Source organism: Diabrotica virgifera, chromosome 5 (assembly GCF_917563875.1).
Source record: "Diabrotica virgifera virgifera chromosome 5, PGI_DIABVI_V3a".
NCBI lineage: Eukaryota > Metazoa > Arthropoda > Insecta > Coleoptera > Chrysomelidae > Diabrotica > Diabrotica virgifera.
In genome coordinates, this window is record NC_065447.1 from 248,680,560 (window position 1) to 248,705,650 (window position 25,091).

Below are 25,091 nucleotides of genomic sequence, written 5' to 3' on the forward strand. Positions count from 1 at the left end.
TGTGAAGATCTAACGATGTAAATTGGCGTCGCGGGTGCGTTCCAACCCTAAATTCATCATCATTCATCATCACCCAGCTCTTTGCGTCCACTGCTGGACATGGGCCTCCCCCATTTTTGTCCATTGTGCTCTATTTTGAGCACTTTGCATCCAATTTCTTGACATTTTCTTGAGATCGTCAGTCCAACGAATAGGTGGTCTTCCTCTTCTTCTTTTGTCTAATCTCGGCCTCCACTCAACTAATCTCTTCGTCCACCTCTCATCACTGATTCGGGCGACGTGTCCAGCCCAGTTCTATTTCAGGGTGGCAATTCGGGAAATTACATCGGTAACTCCTGTTCGTCGTCTTCGAAAATAGTGCTAAATTCAAAGTGGTAACAATAAAGAAAAAATAGTAGGTATATTTTCTTACAATCTATTTATTAAAATGATAATGATAACAGACTTAAAAGAATTAAAATGAAACACTAATAGTTTTTTGATTTAAAACAAGTTTTTGATCAAATTTTAGTGTAGAAAGCGTTAAAATACTGTTTTTACATTTTCCTCCATTCCCAAAATATATGTTCTTCTATTTGGCGAATAATTTTCCCACAGATAGCCAAAACGCAGGACTTTAAGTGGTTAAAAGAATTTGTGTAGTTTTACAATACAAGAAAAGTTACATGAAATAATATCCGAGTCAAAATTATATAGTCCAGTCGGGTTAGCATTTGATCTAGCATGCCTAGCTACCCCAGCAAGATTCTATTCTGTTTTGATTGAAATTGTTAAAAATATGATTTCCATAATTTCTTTTATCATAATTTTTTTTGTGCCGTCGATATTTTCCGAGTTATGGGGCGAAAATAGTGACAGTTAGAGCATAATTATTGAATTATCTCGTTTATTATTAATTTTTACGACATTTTAAAGTTTTCTACACTAAAATTTGATCAAAAACTCGTTTTCAACCAAAATAACTTGTTATAATATATTTTAATGACATTTTTAAGTCCCTACTATTAAAATATTATTTTTTCCCATTGCTTTTTTACGATAAAAAAATGCAAATTTGTTTAAATAAATACCAAATCACTATTAAATTTTCGTGGACCCCCACTTACAACTTGTGAACCCCCATTTTTATTTCACGCCAACGTAGACCTCTGTTGAGTCTCTCGTGGACCCCTGGGGGTCCACCTGGACCACTTTGGGAATCACTGTTCTAGATCATAATCATTCTTTTAATGAACAGTATCAAACTCTCCGTATTCAAAATAAAGGTCTAAAGCTATCTTTATTAGAATCTATGGAATTTGATAAATTTAAAAAACTCAGATATACCTAATTCTGAATGACCAACTTGAGACAAACAGTTCTCCACTCCTCAAACTATTCAGTTAGACACTTTGACAGTTAGACAGTGTAGACGCATTGTAAAATCCCACCACTTGAGAAAGGCGCTCTGTCTAAATAGCTATTGGTACCGTGCAAGTTCGGAAAAGCGACACCTGGTTTCATTGCTCGGTAACTTTTTTCGCAGTTTTAATTATATTGGCCAATCATATTGGTCCTGGTTGCTGGATAATTGTCAAGGCCGTAGACCAAAAAAAATTATAAGAAGAAAAAGTAAGATTTAGGTTATGTTATTAAAAGGTAAACAATAGGGAACTTGCATAATTTTTTAAATATTAAAATAATATTAAAAAACATAAGGTAACATGATCTTAAAACGCTTGCATGCGAAAAAAACAAATATTTTTAACCCGTACGCTAATTACGGCGCTTTGAAAATGCTATTAAATTCAAATATCTTAGGAGGCTCTTGAACGTCCTTCTATTGGTCTGACGTCAGAGGCCACAGTCATCTACGTCTACGATTAGGTATTACGGGTGTATTACATTTTAATCGTATTTAAATGGATATTACCAGCTATTATTTGTATTCTTGCATAGTTCTACAATTAGTTTATTTACTTTAAAGTGAATTTTATAAATCTTTAGAAATTACTAATGTGTTTATAACGTATAAGTATTATTACTCACGAGGGGTTTTCAAAAGAAAGCGATTAAGTACAACACTTCATTTTAATCGTCTTTAATTGAAAATTCCTACGTATTATTTATGTTCTTCTTATATATTGTAAGTAGTTCCCCAATGAGCTTAGTTTCAAACTGAAATTGGTACCATTATATGTATTATAGTAAACGGTTTTCCCCGTGGGTTTCATCTACCTAACTCTAATCGAAGGATTTCGTATATCCTGGAAAAGATTACGGTGTAATTTGCATAATAATAAAGAAACTAAATTTTTATGAAGTTTATTATATTTGATTGTAATGTTTATTAGTACCTACTGGAGCCTTTCATTATTGTGTTCAAAGCCTTCTGAGAAAAGATTATGGTGATTAGCAGACGTACCGATAGCCAACAAAACCCTTCTTTACAAAGTTAATAATACGCATAAATAAGAAGAATCATTATTGTAATTTTACAAGTTAATATCTTTATCATCTCAGCTTATACTTACACCGCATCCCTCGGTAGACCGCAAGCTATAGTAGAAACATGACTGTAGACCGCATACTATAGTAGCACCCATACTTTTTAGTTACTCTTACTTTTATTACTAAGTTTTGTTTATTTTTAAGTTACTTGTTTCTTTTTTCAACACAAGAAACGACAAAAGTAATTTCATAAAAAAGAACTTTTTGATGCATCCAGGCACTATACAGTACTTATATTGCGCAGATTTGTTTTCCATTTTGATAAAGTATATTACACACTAAATACACTAAACTACACTAAATACAATAACATAAATACCGAGCAAACGTCACAGTTATTCGACACGCACAACTGGCAATGGCAAACTGCATTCAAAGCAAACGGGCGAAAACGATAAATGTGGCCTGTGACGTCAGACCCAAGCTCGCGCTTTTGAAGTTGTTTGAAACGGAAATTTTAGGCGCGGAACTTTGATCAGATGTTGTACGTACACTATTCATAGGGCTTTTCATTCATAGTCATTTGTTTCGAGCTTCTGTCATATTTTTTTTTAACATCCCATTTATTTACAATCTGTAATAATGATTACAATAAGTAAATTGTTTAACAATTAAAAGAGACTTGCAGAAGACTGTCCAGTGACAATAACCTATAAAATCATAATTTTAGTACTTAACAAAATTATTTGTGACTAATAAATAAAACCCTATAAATAAAACTCTATAATAAATAAAATATTTTTGAAAATTTAAAATCTTGTTCGTAGATCGCTTGGAGTGTGGCGCTTTAGCCTTCTGTTTGCCTGGGGCCTCATTAGGTTCTTCGCTAGCCTGTTGGGGTGGTTTTGTAGTCGGATGTCGTATTTTTGGGCGTAACTGGCAATTTCTTCTTTGACAGTCTTCATTTGGAGATCACGATTGATGTGTTCATTGGGCATGTACCACGGTGCATTTGTGATAATGCGCAAGGTTTTCGATTGGAATCTCTCCAGGATGTCGATATTGGATCTCGACGCAGATCCCCACAGTTGGATACCATAGCTCCATATTGGCTTAATCACTGCCTTGTATACTAAAATTTTATTGTACAAACTCAGTTGTGACCTTTTTCCTATCAGCCAGTACATTTTATTGAGTTTCAGACCCAACTGTTTTCTTTTCGTGAATATGTGTTTCTTCCACGTTAATCTGCGGTCCAAGTGCATACCTAGGTATTTTACGTCATCCTTTTGTTGTAGTACTTGATTATTTATTGAGACGGTTGGGCACGTATCTTTTCGATTAGTGAACGTTATATGTACTGACTTGCTTTCGTTTACTTTAATTCGCCATGTTTGTAACAAGATATTTATACTGTCGAGATTTGTCTGGAGCAGTTGCGAAGCGATGTACGGGTTTGAGTGAGCTGCAATGATTGCTGTGTCATCTGCATATGTGGCTGTGATGATGTTTTGGCTTGTAGGAAGATCTGCTGTGTAGAGTAGGTAGAGAACTGGTCCAAGGACACTACCCTGAGGTACTCCAGCGTTGATTGGATATAAGTTAGTGCACTGATCTTTAACTTTTACAGGAAATGGCGGTCGGAGAGATAGGACTTGAGGATTAGAAAGTAGTTGAGAGGAAGGACTTTTCTTATTTTGTATAGCAAGCCAGTGTGCCAGACTTTATCAAAAGCCTGCGAGACATCCAAAAAGGCTGCAGAGCAGTATTGCTTCTCTTCTAAGGCTTTGTTTATGGAATTGCAGACTCGATGAATTTGCTCGGTGGTAGCATGTTGTTGTCTAAATCCAAACTGGTGGTTGGGTATTAGCTGCTTTTCCACGAGGATTGGCTGTAATCTGTCTAGTAAGAGTTTTTCAAAAACCTTTGACATCACTGAAAGTAGACTGATAGGTCTATAGGACTTAACTTCTTCTACAGGCTTGCCTGGTTTGGGTATTAAGATGATTTGTGCCACTTTCCACAAAAGTGGATAGTAACCAGTTCTTAAGATTGCGTTAAAAATCTGTGTCAAATATTGCACGCCTTTCTTGGGAAGTTCTTTTAAAATTCTTGCAGTGATTAAGTCGAACCCTGGGGACTTTTTCGGATTCATATCTGTTTGGATTTTGTTGAAAACTTGTTTGGCTGTGAATTTCTCCAACGGTGCTTCTAGTTGGTATGGATATTCTAAATACAATTGAATATTATCTTCTGCATCAGAGTTGTTGTTTTGGGCATGTGGTTGGAACACAATGTTTCTGTCATATGTCATATAATCCGTATATATTAATATTATACACAGAGTATACAACATATGACAGAAGCTCGAAACAAATGACAATCGATGAAAAGCCCTATTGTTAAGACGTAATATTTTGAATATAACATTTTTAAACATAAATTAACAATTTTATGCAAAAAAACTTTTTAGTGCAAGTTCCCTATTGTATGTAGTAAATAAAATTAATTATTAAAATGCAGTACTGCAAGCAAAATACAATTATTTAAATATAAAAATGTATAAACATTTTCAATTTCTTTGCAACACGAAAATGCAGCATCTGCATAATACTCTGGTTAAATCGGAGAGTGCAGGAAGAGTCTATACCGGTTTCGGAGGTCTTTTCCCCCTCATCAGTAGTACCATATCCTCTTCTCTCCGATTTCTCCACGTATCATACTTTGCGCCCTTCCGAATTACAAAGAAAGAAATGTCAGGGATGAACTAGATTCTTTGCAATTCGGGAGGGCCCAAAGTATAATACGTGGAGGAATCGGAGAGAAGAGGATTTGGGACTACTGATGAGGGGGAAAAGATCTCCGAAACCGGTATAGACTCTTCCTGCACTCTCCGATTTAACCAGAGTATTATGCAGCTGCTGCATTTTCGTGTTGCAAAGAAATTGAAAATGTTTATACATTTTTAATTCATTTACTCTTTTGTAGGAGTATTAAGGAATCTTTCTTGTTGGAACTTACCACGCTGAGCAGATGAGTTGTGAATTATTTAAAATTCTGTCATCTTAATTTCCTCGGCATCCTGTTTGATTTATAAATTTTTAAAATCTCAGGAGGTGTACCTAAAGAAAGTATTCCATCTGTTGTCAATCTGGTGGTATGGAAGCGATATTTATTGTCGTTTTCTGTGCTAGTTCGATTGATAACTTACTTTGTTTTAATTAAATACACTTTTACATATTAATTGCGTATCATATCAATATATTGTGAGCAACATATAATTTTTCTTTTTCAATGACAGTACGTATGAAATATACGTCAATTTGAGAATTTCAATTGACAATATGAATTATTTAAAAAAGTTGCAAGATTTCTCCGCTATTCGCGCACGATCGTTTCTCGTATCCCCTCCAAATACTTGCACACCGCGAATAGTAACATTAATTTTTAATAAATTTTGTGGAAATATTGAAAACAAAAGATGTCAGTGTTTTATTGTTAGATATTTTATTTTGTTAACAAACGTCCTGTGAAGAGATATGGAAAGGAAAAAAAAGGACGCTTTTTGTTAAACCTTTTTTATAAGAAAAATACAACTAAAAAATATTCTTTAAAATACAACTAAAAAAAAATATAATTTTTGTTCGAGAAATTATTTTATAACAAAATATCGTGGATATACTGCAAAAATTGACCAAGTCAATATTTATCGATTTTTAGTTTATTAATCCAAGTGATTCGAAATAAATAATCGAATACCTGAAAAAGTGTCTAAGTCAAAATTATAAGGTTCGATGCCGCAACACACATAACATACAAATGTCTACAGTGTATAGTGATCCAGAGTTTCTTATGTTAAGGATTTTATGATAAATTTAAAAAGCAGGATCTTCTAAAATTATGTAAGACAAGAACAATTCCCTCTGAATTCCATGCTTGGTATCAGTCAATAGTCAATACCATCAAAGACTGGAAACAAAGATGTTGCTCCAGAGCCATCAGTATTGTCAGGTTCGGATTAGTTCTACTTGTCCGATTAGGATTCAGATTAATTCTAGTAGTGAACTTTTAGACTTTTGTTATCATTTTTCTAATAATAATAGTCTCCCGCAGTGGCGTGCGCTGACTTTTTCTAAAGGGGAAGCGATTTAAGAAGGATATAAAAATATTTGGGTCGAGCCACTTCCCACTTGATAACACTCTGATGCGATATAGGGGCTCTCTATCAGCTAAGTGCTTATGTGAGACGTCCTGGGTACAAGGAATCACACACTAAATCCTACCCCGATCAATGCGTGAGTAACTCTATTGCCGCTATTTCTAGTGACTAGTGACCTATCATTGATCTGTATTGCTTGCTCGGGTCTTAAGTCCTCGCTCCGGGCTTCGTTTCCTAAAGAAGAGATCTATTTAATTTTTTTTTAATTCCAATGCATTTTCCACAACTTTCAACAATATGACACTTATTTATACTTGAGCTCTATTCTCCTATCAACTTCTGATAATTGTTGAATGCAGTCTTTTTCAATGGACTTGTAAAGTCTGTCTTCGATTGTTGAATTTCTTGTAAAACTTTTAATGCATTTTAATACTGAAAAACTACGTTCAACTGATGCACTTGTGACTGGGATAGTTAGTAGTAATTCACACAACTTGGACACTTCACACAGGGACTGGTTTAAACCAGTAGTTATAAAGAAATACCCAGATTTCTGAGTATATCTTTATCACTAATGTCAGTTGTTTCATAAATAACACTTAATTTATAATGCAAATCTGGCATATCAAAATATTTTCATTATTTAATCGTAGTGAAATAAATTCCTCTGTGGGAATTATAATTAGAAATGTTAAGATTATATATAATTCTACAAATTTTAATTCGTTAAAATTTTGAAAGCGAAAATTCATTTGTTGTAGAACATTATCAAAAGGTCTCTCTGTTGCCGACATTATCAATCTTTATTCTTTTTCTTTCATGTTCAAACCCCATATTTTCAGTTTTATCCCAAATATTTTTAAACTGCTCTCGTTTTTTAATTATCGTATTAATAAAGTCATCAATTTGTCTTATACAAAATGCAATGTCAATTGGCTTCATCTGTAAAATGTCAAATACAAGATCAGTAAAAGGAAAAATCTCTGCAAAAAATTTAAATCGAAATATTCTTTAAGTGAATGTATGTACCTACGCACCCCTAGCAGCAGTAACAGTCAGAGCATCCCACTTTTGGAAGGCGGTCGAACTATCGCTTCCAGAGTACCAAAATTCGCGCGACTAGTGGGTGCGGTCATTGAACCCTGACCAATTTTTAAACGGGACAACTGCATGACAAGCGGCGATTTTGAGATGCGCTTCTGTCATGGGTGGACCGAATAGTTGAATTGTGTGCATAATGAGTTCCTTCCTATGCGATTAATTTTTAATATTTTTCAATGCATATTGCCTAATGTCTGTCCCACCTTGACTTTACAGTACACAAGCATACGGCAATACAATCCTTATGGGAGTTTTTAGCGCGATGATGCCGATTTTCTTCAAAAGAATTTTCGATCGGACATTACCAAGGTCCTAAAAATGTAAGTCCCTAAAAATGTTAAATTAAATCTAACCCGTTACAGTCAAGTAAAACAATATTTTCATTGTTTTTTTTTGTGAGTGATATAGTCATTTTCGAAAAGTAATCAGCAATTTTATAATCGATATGCGTAATAACTTTTTTTGGTTAAGAATGGTAGAATATTCAACATTAAAAGTGGATGTTGTTCTATGGTTGTTAATTTATGTATTGACAGTATAGACAGTTCTGAAGTAATGCCAAGAAAAATATAAAATAGATTGTCAGTCAAGTTTAAGTAAAGTTTTATATTGTTCTACCAGGTCCTACAGTTGAGAATAAATAAAGTATAATTGTTGATGGTCAGTTCACCTCAATTAAATTATAAAAAAAATAATAAATAAGCTTAAAATTATTACTGATAACATTGTATTGAGTAACTCATTGCTTATTTGGAAAATTTGGATCCTAATTGCAGTTTATTGTTATTCTTCATGACTGATTTCCAAGATGAAATTAATGTCATTTTAATGTGTTTACACTCTACGACAGTGGCAGTGAAAGTGAGGAAGACCGGATTATAGAAAGAAGCTAAAATATATAGTTTAAGTGTATTTTAATTATTTCTGTAGGTACCTACGTACTTATTAAGGTTTAACATATTTATGCGCTTAAATACATTATTATATAAATTTTTTATACAAAATTATTTTTATTCTGTTCACATAAAGGTATTTTTCGAAAAAAAAAAAAAAATGTTTTAGAACCCCTGACAGCCACAAAATGTCAATAATATTAATTCCTAAGTTATTAATAGTTATCCTATAGAAAAAAGTATGTTTGCTTAAAACCTGTTTCTGATAAAATTTGGCATCACTGTTGGTCATAAGAACCTGTACTGTAAAGTCAAGGTGGGACGCACAATAGGTAATAATATGTAGATTACTGGGATTAGGGAAAAATTTTTGATAATTAAATATTAGTTAATAATATATTTTGTTATATCAAAGTATAATAGGGAAGCGGTGCTTCCTCCGCTTCTATGGACCGCACGCCTCTGGTCTCCCGTTTTATACCGCTAACGCGGCTTTGGGATTATAGCCGGGTAGTCTGCTATATCTAGGGCCTACGGTGCTACCCTTCAACCGGCTATTATTACCCCTGGTTTTACCCAAATTACTCATTTTATTCAGGCCGAGTCGACCTGGAGACTATAGACATTTTAAAAATGTCTCGCTGTTCTTGCCGGCGCTGGGTCTCGAACCCAGGTCTACCAGCACGCGAGTCAGACATCCTACCGCTGAGCTACGCAGGCCCGATCATTTTCCAATTTATAAAATAAAGTAATTATTTTTATTTGAAACTTCATCCTTACACTGTAAATAAATAAAATAAATATTTTCTTTGTGTTTTATTATTGACCAATAATCATCTTTTTGTAGGTAATGGTATTGATCAATAATCAGTTCATAATTCAAAAAACAAAAAGGTTAATACGATTTTAGAATCACTAACTTCAACCATTTAATACCTCGAAAGAAAAAATATACATATATCCTTTTAAAACGATTTAAAAATAAATTCAAATAAAATTGCAGAATATTCAACATCAATTACCTCGAAAGCGTGATGTTTGACTTGGTCAGTTTTTGCAGTATGCTCACGATATATTTACATTAAATAATAATATCACTTTTCCCACTCTTTCGAGTGTATTATTAGCAATCTTTCTCCTTTATCAATCACTGGTTCGGTATACAACTTCTTAAAATTTTCGATTAAACTATCAACTTCACTAGAATACATATTAAAATCTACAGTCAGTTTAAGGCACTTCCTCCTACAACTCTCTGTAACTTCTTCGTAGAATTCGGAAAAGTATTTCAAAATATTATCACAGCCTATAAGATTGATTTCTTCTAGAACGGGTAGTTCCAGAATCCGTCGCAAGGTTACTGCAGTCAGGTCAATGTTATATGAAACGTCTAACTTCACGATTGACTTATTGGAACATAACCTAAAATATTTAGTTTATACATATATAAATGCACTGTGCAATATGAATTAGTTTTAGATAAAGCGGGTGGTAAATCGTCGAACACGCCATAGGAAACTCATTGGGAAATTCAAAACTGTTGAATTCCTGTTTCCCTAATTATTTTACGTCAAAAGCCATGAGATACTATTTGCAGAAAACTGACGTTTGCATCACGAGTGACACTTTGGCAGTTTTAATTCCCCGATCCGAAGGGGAGGGAAATTATGTCAAAGTGTCACGAGGGCAATACAAATTGGTAATTTTAAAATCTCGAGTGTAATTCTGTAAGATTATTTAATGAATAAAACTGTATTTTTAAATCTATCTCATCTAAATATTTGCTAAACCTGCTCATGGTGTTCACTTTGACAAGTTGTAAAACATTAATTATTGTGATTAATGTCACTGAAAGTTTATTTAATTTTAAATTTTCGTAACGACGGGAAATTATCAAAAATTATTATCAACATTAATATCACAAGTACTCTGGGGTAATTAGCAAAATACAAGGAAAAGTTATTTACCAGCAATTTTATTACTGGAATCGAATCTTATAGATTGTATATATTAATAATATAGGTATGCAAAGTCCGCAGATAGTGTGCTACTTTTTTTATAAACAAAATGGCGCCCGAAAATCGTGTGTTTTTAAATTTTTTCTCTATAACTCCAAAGATTTTAACTTTACACCAAAAATACCCAAATAAAATTCACCGTAATTAAATTCTGCAGAGGCGTATTTTTCCCGATTTACTTTGACGAAAATTTTCCCCGGAAAATGCGGGTTTTTCCAACAAAATCTTTAATTTTCAACTAAAATTGTAGATAAGTAATTGTTAATCAATAATTAAATAACTTGGTAATATAGAAGCTCTTTTCGTATAGATTATAATTACAGAAGCCGATGGAAATTGAACAAACAGTTTAGCAATAATTGAATTGTTAATTAAAAATTTACGGTCGCTATAATAACCACAATAATTATGATACATGAGAATAACTATGATTTTTGTATAAAAAGACACTGTACCTATCTAATGTACTTTACAGAATTGAAATTGGACTATTTAAGGGGCCTCAGGAATATTTTAAAATTGTAAACAATTTTTTGGCTTATAAACAAATAGAATATCTCGGGAAATATTAAATTAAATTAAATCATGAAAACGGTATTGGAAAAAAAAGTGGCAGGACGCTTCTTTTAAAAGCAAAAACGTTTAATTGTGATAAGTGGTTGCTGAGATACAACCGGTCAAAGTTGACCGGCATTTACGGCAAAGATGTAAACAATAGGATTATAATTTTTGAACCATCACCTTTTTATTTTTGTCCTCTTTCTCCACATCCATTTTCATATCTTTAAAATACTTAAAACATATATTATTATAATAAAAACTATCGATATTACGGGTGAAAATTGCCAAAAATACAAAATTCCAATCAAAAATTAGGTTGGAGAAACTGTAATCTCAAAGTTCAAAATCAGTATACGTTAAAAAAATGCATTTTCTCGGCTTCCCATGGAGCAATTTTCTTCATTCTTTTTTTGTTCCCAAGTAACTCGAGTAGAGCCATCAAACTAACGCATTAGTAAATGTCAAATTTTTTTTGTTATAATAGATTAATTTATTTATAAGAAAAGAAAACTACATATTTTTCCATTATACACTTTTTTTTAGATACATTTACTACAAGTGTACCTTTTAACGTTAAACACACAAATATTCTCATTTGAAATCTGTATAATTATTTAAACAATCTTTATTTAAATAAATTAATAATTTTTGTTATGATAAATAAATTAATTTATTATAACAAACCAAAAGTAACTTTAACATTTAATAATGCGTTAGTTAGATGGCTCTACTCGAGTTACTTGGGAACAAAAAAAGAATGAAGAAAATTGTTCCATGGGAAGCCGAGAAAACGCATTTTTTAACGTATACCGATTTTGAACTTTGAGATTACATTTTCTCCAACGTAATTTTTGATTGGAATTTTGCTATTTTTGGCGATTTTCACTCGTAATATTGATAGTTTTTATTATAATAATATATGTTTTGAGTATTTTAAATATATGAAAATTGGTGTGGAGAAAGAGGACAAAAATAAAAAGGTGACGGTTCGAAAATTATGATCCTATTGTTTAAATCTTTGCCGTAAATGCCGGTCAACTTTGACCGGTTGTATCTCAGGAACCACTCATCAGAATTAAACGTTTTTTCTTTTAAAAGAAGCGCCCTGCCGCTTTTTTCCAATGCCGTTTTCATGATTTAATTTAATTTAATATTTCCCGAGATATTCTATTTGTTTATAAGCCAAAAAATTGTTTATAATTTTAAAATATTCCTGAGGCCGCTTAAATAGTCCAATTTCCATTCTGTAAAGTACATTAGATAGTTACAGTGTCTTTTTATACAAAAATCATAGTTATTCTTACGTATCATAATTATTGTGGTTATTATATCGACCGTAAATTTTTAATTAACAATTAAATTGTTGCTAAACTGTTCATTCAATTTCCATCGGCTTCTGGAAATTATAATCTATACGAAAAGAGCTTTTATATTACCAAGTTATTTAATTATTGATAAACAATTACTTATCTAAAATTTTAGTTGAAAATTAAAGATTTTGTCGGAAAAACCCGCTCTTTCCGGGGAAAATTTTCGTCAAAGTAAATCGGGAAAAACATGTCTCTATGGAGAATTTAATTACGGTGAATTTTTATTCGGGTGTTTTTGGTGTAAAGTTAAAATCTTTGGAGTTTGGAGAAAAAATTGAAAAAACACGATGTTCAGACGCCATTTTGTTTATAAAAAAAGTAGCACACTATTTGCGGACTTTGCATACCTATATTATTAATATATACAATCTATAAGATTCGATTCCAGCAATAAAATTGCTGGTAAATAACTTTTCCCAAAAATGGCCTATTCTCCGATAATCTGCCAGACTAACGAGAGTGAGAATAAATTGACAATAATGCGACAATTTTTCGAAAACTTTTTGCCTATTAATAGACACAAGAGCACGCAGGGCTCGAGCGACTATTGCCGAATGGAAACAAGTTTGAGAAAAAAATTGGAGCATTATTTTCTTATTTATTCTTACTATCGTGTGATATTCGACAGATTATTTTTTAAATATCTTATCTAAAGTGACCTTCTCGAATTTCTTAAGCATTTATACCAAACATTGATGCCGCCACATTGTTGCGCATTCTGATCAATTTCCGTTTCGACTACAGTAACATTCTTCAACTTACCTAAGTATGTGGTACAGATCATTATCAGTGAGTTTACATCTGGACAAATTCAAAGAGTGTAGTGAATTGAATTTGTCGTCTTTATCGAAATCCTCATTGTAGTGTCCCAAAGTGGTATTTTTGAGAGTATTCCTCGACAAATTTAAATCGACTAAGTTATTTGCAACAGTCCAAGAAATTATATTCTCCAAGTCTCTACTACTTAACTGATTATTGCTTATATTCAAATATTTAACATTCTGGAGATTAAGTCTCATGTTCCTATTGTGCAAATCTTGAAAAATACCACTGCTAAAGGTCACGTTTGCTATATTCAAATGCTCCAGTTTTAGATGCCTCAGTATCTCCACCAATTGCTCACAACTTCTGTTCCTCAAGTAGTTGTTACTCAAATCTAGACGCTTCAATTTCTCTAATATTCTAGTTGAAGCGATAGAGAACATATTCACCAGTTCCGTCAGATGAGAACTACTCAAACCGGTGCATTTCAAGTTCAGCGACGTGAGATTGACCAAAGATGGAAGACTTGAGCATAGAACGACCATGCAGTGGATGTCGAGGAAGTTTCCTGATAAGTTTAGGTCTAGTAGCGTTGTTTGATGGTTCAATGCCTTGCATAGAGGTGATAGAGTATTGCTCATCAAGCCCAAATTTTGTAAGTTTAGATTTACAGAAAATTCTTCGAGTATTCTCACAAGCTTGTCGTCCACAGCTAAAACAATACGAAACATGAATTAAAATTGTATTTATACATTTATCCCCATAGCTTCGTTGTACTACATGGAGAAGATCATAGTACGAACAACTAGCTAGAATTTTATTAATAATAGTAATTTTATTAATAAACACATAATATTATCACATAGTGAACAAATTATCAATTTATGTTAGTTTAAAGATTAATTGAAACTCTGGCAACACTGCCTCGAGGAATTTTAAGTTGCGTACAGGTAAACCAGAATTGGAATAGACGTGAAGATACTGTATGCGCTGGCAAATTACAAATTGCGGCACAGAGCGCTCAGTTGATCGAAAACCACTTACAGTCCGTCTAATATACTTACCGTTGCACGTCATTATCTATGTCAGAGATCTAAGTTGACATAGTTGCCAAAGTATAAAAAAATTATTCATCCATTTTAAATCGAATAGATCACATAATTATTGCAAAAGTGGATTATTATACAACAAAACAAATTAGTATTCATTGTAAATAAATAAAAACATTAGAAATATACAACAAGAATTAAGTTATAATCTTACGTTAAAGTAAATAATAAAAACATTAAATATAATAAAACAAATACTTACAGTAAAGAATAAAAACAAATCTAAAGTGTCAATACCGCAACTATCAAATAAATGCTACCAATTTATGCCAAAATATCACCTTCGTTCGATTACAGTTACAGTGTGTTCCGAACAAATGTGCTTCATAAAAACGCTTTATAATCCATTTATACAAATTAAATGAAACACATTATTATTGTGTATTTCTTTAAATTAACATTAAAGTATGTAATAAAATATGTCTAGTGGCTGTAATTCCAGTGTACTCAGCAAAATGGTTCTAAAAAAGAACACACCTACCGCCTAAATATTTCGTGTTGGTATCATGTGACGTCACGGGTTATGACGCGGATGCCGTGCAACGGTAAGGTTATTAGACGGAGTATAGCTGTTTATGTGGATAGTTTCACACTGTGGTTTCACTATAGCAGCTATTCGCGACGTTGAGTAATTACAAATACTATGGACTGTAATACATACAACTACGGTGACAACCAGAGCAATCTAACCTCACATTTATAAAATTGCTTTATTATTGTTTTTGTATAAGTGTTTGAACTATTTTTATTTTAATTTAATTTAGTAAAATTAGCTTGTTTTTCAAAAATTTATAAAATTAAATTTGAATGTTTAAGTCAAATTTTACGTTGTCACAACGTAGTTGTGGCACAGTGGCACTAGTGGCAACGTGCTTCCAGATTTCTGTGGGAGTTGGATGTATTGAAGGTAGTGAGTTGGAAGTGAGTGTAAAGTAAAGAACAGTTAATACCTTCTTTCATGTGCGAACATGCGTCTCTATATTTACCAACCAGGGGCGTCTCGAAAAGTTTAACAATTTTTCCAACCACTGGTTCAGCTTGGGTTGTACCCAGTGGAAATAACAAACTTAAGGGGTCTTCATCTGACAGTAAGGCCCCAGTCGTCGTCTCAAGTTCTAACTCAGGTTTTGAACATTCTTTCCTGAAATATACATTAATTAGTAAAACACATCAGAAATAATCTAGATCTAGAAAATAAAAGGTATTTTCTTCTTCATTCCTGGACATAGGTCAGGCCCAAGTAAGTGTTACAAGTGCATACACAGAGTCAATTAACACTTTAGCTGCATTTACGAACAGTTCCATCCGAACGTTGTCTTTCTCATAACTAATACATCTACCTCTGTTTCACATCACACATCTGCCTTCAGGATCCATTCCAATTCACTGTGTTTTGACCTACGAAGCATGTCCGCCTACCCAGTCCTTCACCTAGCTATCCTACTAGCATAATCTGGATGTTTAAACATGTTACTGATGAACTTACAAATCATCCCTTGTAACGGCATCATTTAATCACTTGTAACGCCGACCTGAAAATGATCTGTATATTGTAGAGATCGAAACCGGTCGTCGAAGTAAATTAAATGATTGTGAGTACGTCTGTGTTTATTTACTTCATTTAAAATGAACTCACATAATATGCAACCCATTCAACAAATAAATAAATGTACAGAAATTTGTATATCTATATATTCTGCTGTGCTTAGCGAAAACGCCGTATCTGCAAAAATCTGAAAAAATTAGATTTATACATTTTTCTAACCCAAATGTGCATATCTATCTTATTTGCTTACTAAAAATGACGTAAGTTACGCCAAAATACATTAAACATAACGCATTTTATGCCGTATCTGCAAAAATGTTCATGGATACTTAGAATAAATGCGTCATCTGAAAAATACTTAGAAAAAACGCCGTATTTAAAGGTACCTTTCCGCATTTATCCTAAGGCAGTAGATGCGGCGTTCTGCCTAAGCATTTGACAAATTTTTACAGCATGTGTAAAATTTTTAATAAGGTTAGTTTGTTGCCATTTTTCAACGAGAACAGTTGTTTGATATAATTTTTTAAATATATCAAATAGAACAAAGTTAATACTGCAAAGGCTATTTCTTTATCAACAGAAAATCTAAACACATATGTTTGAGTTGTTGGTGATCAAGATATAATGTGTGGTTCTAAAAATAATGCGGTACTACTAAGTGAGACAAATACTTCCACTAAATGTGGAGTTTACTGAGGTATAGCGGAGTTTCCTATGTGTATGAATATTGTTGTTGATGCGACATTGTATTATTACGTTACATCAGGCATTTTAAACAGCGCAAATTTTATAAAGTTTGTTCGAAATACGAATTTTGGTACGAAGTATTTTGGTCGCCGTAGGTCGTAGAATTTGAAAATAAAAAATGTGGTATAAAAGTACATAGTTAAATCAATGTCTAATAATTATTAATTAAAAATAAACTTGATCGTAAATGTTAATCGTTTCTGGAATGTTTTTAATTTTAAAATGCAAGAAACGCCCTTTAGCGGCAAACTTATTAATTCCAAAATTATTTCCAGCACTTTTTTTGTCCATTTTCATGACACACTTTTATAAAAAATGTTTTTTATTCTCCTTTTTCATCGTTATATTGTATTTATTATACAGTAGACTCCGTCTATAACCAGAACTGAAATGGCAGACTAATTACCTCGTTATACGCGGATCTCCTTATATCAGACAATAATATTGTGCATACATACATAGTTGTCTAAAATATTAACTTTCTATAGTGATGCCATTCCGAGCAATATAAGATGCTAAATATTGTTTCCTCGACAATAAGGCTTCGCCATCATAAATTATAATTTTTTTTACAATATTCAGTATCGGCCAATAGATAAACAGTACAGGAAGAAGTTTATTATAGGTAGGCGGTGGATTTTTATTAAAGCAGTACCCTCGATAACCGCACAGATGTTGGGAATTTATGTATACAGGTACCTAGTTGGGGTATTTACTTATAGCCATTACAGCGCTAAAAATAGATAAAGAATAATAAAAATACATATTTTACGATTTCATTTTTCCTCGTTATATCCAAATATGCCTCGTTATAGAGGTGTTCAGTTCAATAGGAATTTCATGAGACATCTAGTGTATATCGTTATAAGTGAAACCTCGTAATAACCGTGTTCGTTATAGAGCGAGTCTACTGTATTACATATAAAATAAGAAAATGCTTAGCGCAAACACAGTACTGCATTCTTCCTAAGGAGGAAGAAGTTAATTTATGTAGTATACTTAGAAAGAACGCAGTAACATGAGGTTTTAGAGTAAATAATATTAGCCTAATACAATAAAAAAAGTCAAAATGTAAATTCGTACAGGTTAAAATAAATTTTATATCAAAGTTTAAGTGGGTACAAAAGATATTTTCAAGAAAGTATCCAAATCATACAAGGGGATCATTGTTTAAATAATTAAAAAGGGGTCATTTTTGCAAAAAAATACTTTTTTAACTGCTGAGGTAATTCACTTATTAATGAAGGTCTATGGGATTTTGTTCTGCAAAGTTGAAGGGTAAATATTTCACATAAAACTTACTAAATTAAATTTGACCCCCTATTTATTTAAATAATATTGTATATAAAACTTTAAAAACAAATTTGCAAAAAATTATTTTTAGCGTTTTAAATAAGCACTATAAAATATCTTATTTTACAGAATAAGTTGGGCTATGTTACCAGTATTAAGCAAAAAAAAATTGGTCAAAAAATATTTAACGTTTTTTGAGATATTGAATTTATTTATTAAATGTTACTATATTTTCAATTGCAAAAACGCGGTTGTTGCCAAAGAAATATTCACCTGTATTAAATCTTATTATTTTTGTTTTTATTTATATTTTCGATAAATGTATTGATAAATTCAAATTTCAATTAAACTTTCCCCTAAAATGGTATTTGAAAATTATTCAAATTTGTTTATAATTTGTTTTTTTAATAACGTCGCGAGGATTAAATATTTTGAAATGCCGTTTCGATAATTGCGTTCCTGGGAATTTTTCACTAATTAACGAATTTTTTTGGCTTTTTTTCCTTTTCTTTTTTTTTTCTTGGAGTTATATTACAACGGGCCCTTTTAGGGTTAAATTTTATTAAGAATGTCGAATCTCTGAGTTGTAGATTCTAGACCTAAAAATATTAAGATTTAACTAAAATCTCTTAAATAAAATGTGGCTACTTACTGAGTTACAGGGTGTTTTATTTAAAAATTTAAAAATTATTGTTACCAAGTACTTTAAAACTATTTGACGTATCCTTATCATACTTAACAGAAAGTGTGGATATTATACACCCTACTAAATTGTGATTAATAAACGTTTCTAGCTAGTGCCAGAGGCGTACGACAGGGTATAGTGAATAATTGACCCTTCCCAAATTCTACGCCACTGAGTGAATTACTATTTTAGCGAAATTTTTCGATTCTCCAATACTTTGTATGCAAATAACTTTATTGGTATCGATAAAGTCATCAGTTTGAGAGATATTGGAAGTATAAAATGAATGAATGAATGAATCAAAATAACTATGCCGTTTCATTTTGAACGTCCAATATATCGAAAACTAATGACATAATCGTTACCAGTAAAGAGTATATTATTTACATAGAAAGTATTGGAGAATCTAAAAATTTCGCTAAAATAGTAATTCCCGCAGTGGCGTAGAATTTGGGAAGGGTCAACCATTAACTATCCCCTGTCGTACGCCACTGGTAGTAGCTAGAAACTTTTATTTATCACAATTTAGTAGACTGTATAGTACCCACACTTTCTGCCAAGTATGATAAGGATACGTCAAATAGTTTGAAAGTACTTGGTAAAAATAATTTTTAAATTTTTAAATAAAACACCCTGTAACTCAGTAAGTAGCCACATTTTATTTAAGTGATTTTAGACCAATCTTAATATTTTTAGGTCTAGAATCTACAACTTAGAGATTCGACATTCTTAATGAAACTTAACCCTAAAAGAGCCCGTAGTAATATAACTCCAAGAGAAAAAAAAAAGAAAAGCAAAAAAGACAAAAAAAATCGTTAATTAGTGAAAAATTCCAAGGAATCCAATTATCGAAACGGCATTTCAAAATATTTAATCCCCGCGACGTTATTAAAAAAAAAACAAATTATAAACAAAGAATAATTTTCAAATGCCATTTTAGGGGGAAGTTTAATTGAAATTTGAATTTATCAATACATTTATCGAAAATATAAATAAAAACAAAAATAATAAGATTTAATACAGGTCAATATTTCTTTGGCAACAACCGCGTTTTTACAATTGAAAATAGAGTAACATTTAATAAACAAATTGAATATCTCAAAAAATATAAAATATTTTTGGACCAATTTTTTTTTAATTAATACGGATAATATAGCGCAACTTCTTCTATAAAATAAGATATTTTATAGTGCTTACTTAAAACTCTAAAAATATTTTTTTGCAAATTTGTTTTTAAAGACTTATGTATAATTATTTAAATAAATAGGGGGCCAAATTTAATTTAGTAAGTCTTATGTGAAATATTTACCCTTCAACTTTGCAGAAAACAATCCTATAGACCTTCATTATTAATTGAATGACCTCAGCAGTTAAAAAAGGATTTTTTTTTGCAAAAATGACCCCTTTTTAATTATTTAAACAATGATCCCCTTGTATGATTTGGATACTTTCTTGAAAATATCTTTTGTACCCACCTAAACTTTGATATAAAATTTGTTTCAACCTGTACGAATTTACATTTTGATTTACATGTAGTGTAATTTTATTTTACTAGACTATATATATTTTGCCAATCTTATGTATAAATATGAATTCTATGATATTTATTATGTATATAAAGTAGAAAACAAAAAAAATTCTAAATAGTTTTCAACAGCTAGACATTTAAACAAAAACCGATTTTACCCAAATGTGATCTCTCTGCAGATACGGCGTTTTTCCTAAGGACGGCAGTATTTTCTTACCTTGCGTATTTTAGAGCTGCCTGTTCGGCTAACCATCCAATAGTATTGGTCTGCACTTGTGCCAGTAACACAGGCACTCGAAAAACTTTGCCCTCTACTTTAACGTCAACAAAAACCATCAAATCTCCAGTAGAAATGGCATGAGCGACTGGAATATTCGGAGTTACATCTTGAACGACCGGAATTTGAGTATAAGAAAACTTATTCGGAGATGACATGGTAGAATCCGGTTCGATGGAGCTCTTGCTGCTCCCGAAAGTTGTGATTTTAGATTGTTTTATATTTTCCAGGCTACGGTGCCTTTGTAATGTCTGAAGTGGTCTGTGTTTAACACTGTTGGTAGTTTTACTGATACCGGAATCTATTAACGAAGTCTGGATTTTTCTTTTTGCACTATTTTTCTGGATGTTGCTGGGTGTGAATATTCTTCTTGTGGGACTGGGCGACGATGAGGTCGTGGCGATGACGTCACTGATTTGACGGTTCTCGTCGCTCAATCTTTTGTTGGCTATATCATTAAAACATAAATATTATTAAGAGGATTTTCACTCAACGGCTTAAGAGGCTACAGTAGCGATCAACAGGTAGCAACCAACGCTTTCCAAGATTGCGGCTGTAATTTTGAATATTTTGTCGAGATATTTGGCACACATATTCGTAATATAATAAAGAATGGCGGTACAGAGCCCAATTTCAGAAATATGTTAGTACGTGGAAATTACTCTATAACTAAATAAAATATTGAAAAAAGGAGCCTGTACCGCCATTAAGAAGAAAAAAAAAACTTTCTTCAAATAAACTTTTTTATCTCATGCATAGATTTTGTGTAATCTTGGAACTACTAAAATTTTTTATTTCTAACAAGAAATCGAACATATTATAACTAAATAACTAATTAGGCAACATAGAGAAATTATCACTGTCGTTTTGACAAACCTGCGTCAGATTTTCTCTAATCTGTTCTGTCATCTTTATCGATATCTGTTCAGTGCTGTAGTGTGTTAATTTTATTAATTCGTTTTTGTTGTTTCATAGGAAAGTAGTGTTTATTGATAGTTAATTTATTATATATTTGTTGTTGTTGTATACGCTATGAGCTCGTAGGTAGAGGGGATAATTAAAAATTCGCGAGCGCCAGTAGTAACAAGTCTGTAAGCTTTTACTGGAAATTTGACATAAATGTCAAAGTGATTAATTTAAAACATTGAAATTAATAACATTAATTGGAAATAATATTAGTTGGTCAAAGCTGTGGTGTATATTTTTAGCTTAAATATACTTACGTTTTAAATACTGAATTTAAGTTTTTTAATATTTCGTAATATGTAATTATAAGTTAATCTAAGCGCCATCTACACGATAATTGTGAAAGTATCCGAAGTAAGAAATTAATATTTCAATAATAGAATGTTAAAATGATCAGCAAAATCTTTAAAAAATCGATTACAATTTAATTACTTTTTTGCGTTGTAAATATTAAGCGATAACAATTAAATAATAAATTTAAAAATTACCAGTGAAAGTTGCATTAGTAATCCGCTAGGAGCGACACCAGCGAAGCTCAGAGCGTATAAGTTGTTGGCCTCTTTGAAAGAATAGATTGTTGTTAATTGTGAATTTTAGTTATATGTAGGTAGGTAAGTATATTTTACGTAAAAATATTTCGAATTCTAATGAGAGTATATTAAGTTTTAGGAGGATTTTTTATTCTAAAAATATTATCAATAGTTTAACAAAATGGAAAAAGTAAATCAAACAAAAAACAAAGTGAAACCTTCCAAGAAAAAGTCCATTAAAAACCGTGCCAAAATTATGCGAAAATCGAAATTTGTTTCGCTTCACAACAAAAAATGATTATTTATTATTGTTTTATTATTAGATATTTCATGCAAATACCTTTCTAAATACCTATCTTAACATAAAATTTTCACCCATTTTGGTTTATTTTTATAAATATCTATTTATTAATAATAAAATCCTTTTCTATTACTTCCATTTAGCGCGACTATGATACTGTCAAAATATTAATCTTAGATAATGTCAAAGATTACCACTGTTGCCAAAGTTTATAATACTATCTCCCTAAGTTATATTTTGTTGCTACCTGTTGATCGCTACTGTTTACTCTTAAAGACAAATATGGAAATATAGTCTCAGATAGATCACATAGATACTTAGTATATAGTTTCTATGAAAGATTTCAAAGTCAAGTTATTGCAAAGCTCAAATCACAGCTGATTTGTCTATTGCTGGTAATGATGATGGTGTAAGCAGTGGCGCACCTAGAATTTTGTTCTGAGGGGGGGGGGTTTGGCTTGGACACAGAAATTTTTTTGTATTGTTTGTAAAGGACAAGTTACATTTTCCTACTATTCTTTATAAATTTTCTATATGCCCTGGGAGGGGTTTTAACCCCCAAAACCACCCTGGGTGCGCCACTGGGTGTAAGTACCACAAAGAAGTGTCAGAAATATTTTAATACCTTGGAAATTGACTGAAACTAGTAGAAAGGACGAAAGGTGACTAACACAGGATAGTAATGCAATGACCATTGTGGATCAATTCTTATCTAAAACATTAGTTACTTACGTGTATTTCTTCTCGGTGAATCTGAGCTCCGCTTCCTAGTAGAGGACGTAACTACAGCTTCCGTTAAACTAGTCTTCCGTTTCTTGGTAGCCTTCCCAGGTTGAAGATCATCTTCCAACCAGTCATCAAAAGAGACATCTTTCTCTCTTAGTAAAGCTGGCTTATTCCTGACGTTTGATCTAATATCCCTTGTGTTGCTAGTAGATGACTTTTTCCCTAGATTTTTCATAATTTCTTGGTATTCATTTAGCAGATTTGGACCAGAAGATGGCCTCAAAGGGATGTTACCTACGAAAAGTAATTGTTAAGTAATGTCATAGCTAAATCAGTTTCTTATCTATTTTGAGTCGTTTGCAACTATTTTATCACTGTTAATGTTTAAAACAATGGACTGGATTGGATTTTAATACATTTAAGCGAGCTGGAATACGCCGATGGTATGGTTCTTCTCAGAGGCTTTTTTCAATGTGACGCAAGTGACAGAAAAAAGGCACGTCCGTGATACATACAGTTTATAACAGTTATTCCAGTTGTTGATAGATGGCGCTATAATCGAAAAAAAAGATTTAGGTTTACCGATTATTTACCTATTACATATCTGTACGACTATAATTTAAAGTTCTTCTCAGTCTTTCAGTGTGTCATTAATGATGTAATATATATGTTTTTAAGAATATAGAGAATCTTATCATAGCATGATATTTTAGTTAGAACTGACAGTTGTCAGAATCGTAATCGTAATTTGGTATAAAAACAAATCAATTGTGTTTATTTCATTTATAGAAAGGTATGTTCTTGGATTTGTATAGTTTTATAAATTGTACAGATTATAGTCGTATAGATAATACATAAATAATTTTTTGTTCGACTATAGCGCCATCTATCAACAAGTAGAATAAATGTTATAAATGATTTTAATCACGGACGTACCTATTTTTCTGTCACTTACAACTTAATGCGTTAGAAAGAAATCGAAAAACTGTGACGCACTGAAAGATGCCTATGAGAAGGAGAATATCTGCCAAGATGTGGCTGACCAATAGGCAACACTTTTTACTGAAGCGAATAAAATAGATTTGAAATAGGTCAATACAGAAGTGTAGAGATTAGCGAATAGTGTATTGTCTGGATGCGCAGGAGACTGAGATCTTGGAAGCCCTGAAGAAGACATTAGAGAAGGAATAAGACCGTCAATTAGAATAAAATATTTGGTTCACACGAATTGTCACTCCACACATAATTATTATTATTATTTTTGTTTTATACATATTTAGTTTAATTAACGTTTGTGTATATCTTAAGTATGCTACGTAACCTAATGCTGTCATGTAGACACCGCCCTAACATTTTTAAGATACGTATAAGGACCGCTATTTGGTTTTCATATGCTATTTTACACACAGTTTCATGTAACCGTCCACTCCTAGTGTAATTCGAAGAGATTCCACACTACATTCCAACCACAATATTCCATAGCCCAGCGCGCTGTAGAGAGAAAAGGAGCAAACATCACAAAGATAACGTAACATTTAATTTTACATACACACATTAATTAAATAATTGAAAAATTTTCATTTTAAATTATTTCGTCATAAAATATAAAACCAGCACCGTTAAATAAACATTTGACAGATGTAACAATAGTTAATTAATACATTTGTACAAGGATACTTGGGAGAAGGTTATCAGTCACAAAAGTGGAGAAGAAAACAAGGATCTTATTCATTATTTATACAAACTTTTAAAAGCACAATGCAGTTTGGCACTGTGATGAGGACTGTCAATGATATTTTGATACTATAAAACAAATGTTGGCTAGATCTAGTATCAGTCCATTATAATCCCACATTCGAATTAAGTAACAGTAGTCCAAGTAATGAAGCTTAAAATAGGACAAAACCTCGCAATTTTTACAGAATGGATCGATTTGCTTGAAAATTTGAGAATAAGTAGTGAATAGTCCAAGGATCAAAATCTATATCATGCCAAAAGGCGCTTTTACCATGGGGGTGGTTGCCACCCCATCTCGGGGGTGGAATTTTGTATTATATTTTAATCGTAAAAGTTGATAAAAACGTTCATT

At 32.0% G+C, this 25,091-nt stretch overlaps 1 protein-coding gene across 1 annotated transcript in view; it reads right to left on the reverse strand.

Annotated features, from left to right (window-relative positions):
• Positions 1–5,992: 5,992 nt before the first annotated feature.
• LOC126884783 (tonsoku-like protein) overlaps positions 5,993–25,091 on the reverse strand; it is a 41,547-nt gene continuing 22,448 nt past the window's right edge. Inside the window, exons 10-14 of the mRNA XM_050651009.1 lie at positions 23,009–23,296; positions 20,420–20,927; positions 15,354–15,544; positions 13,295–14,006; positions 5,993–10,005 (exon numbers count right to left, since the gene is read on the reverse strand). Of these exons, the coding sequence (XP_050506966.1) occupies positions 9,678–10,005; positions 13,295–14,006; positions 15,354–15,544; positions 20,420–20,927; positions 23,009–23,296 (2,027 nt within the window). The 3' untranslated portion in view covers positions 5,993–9,677. The remainder of the gene's footprint in view (positions 10,006–13,294; positions 14,007–15,353; positions 15,545–20,419; positions 20,928–23,008; positions 23,297–25,091) is intronic.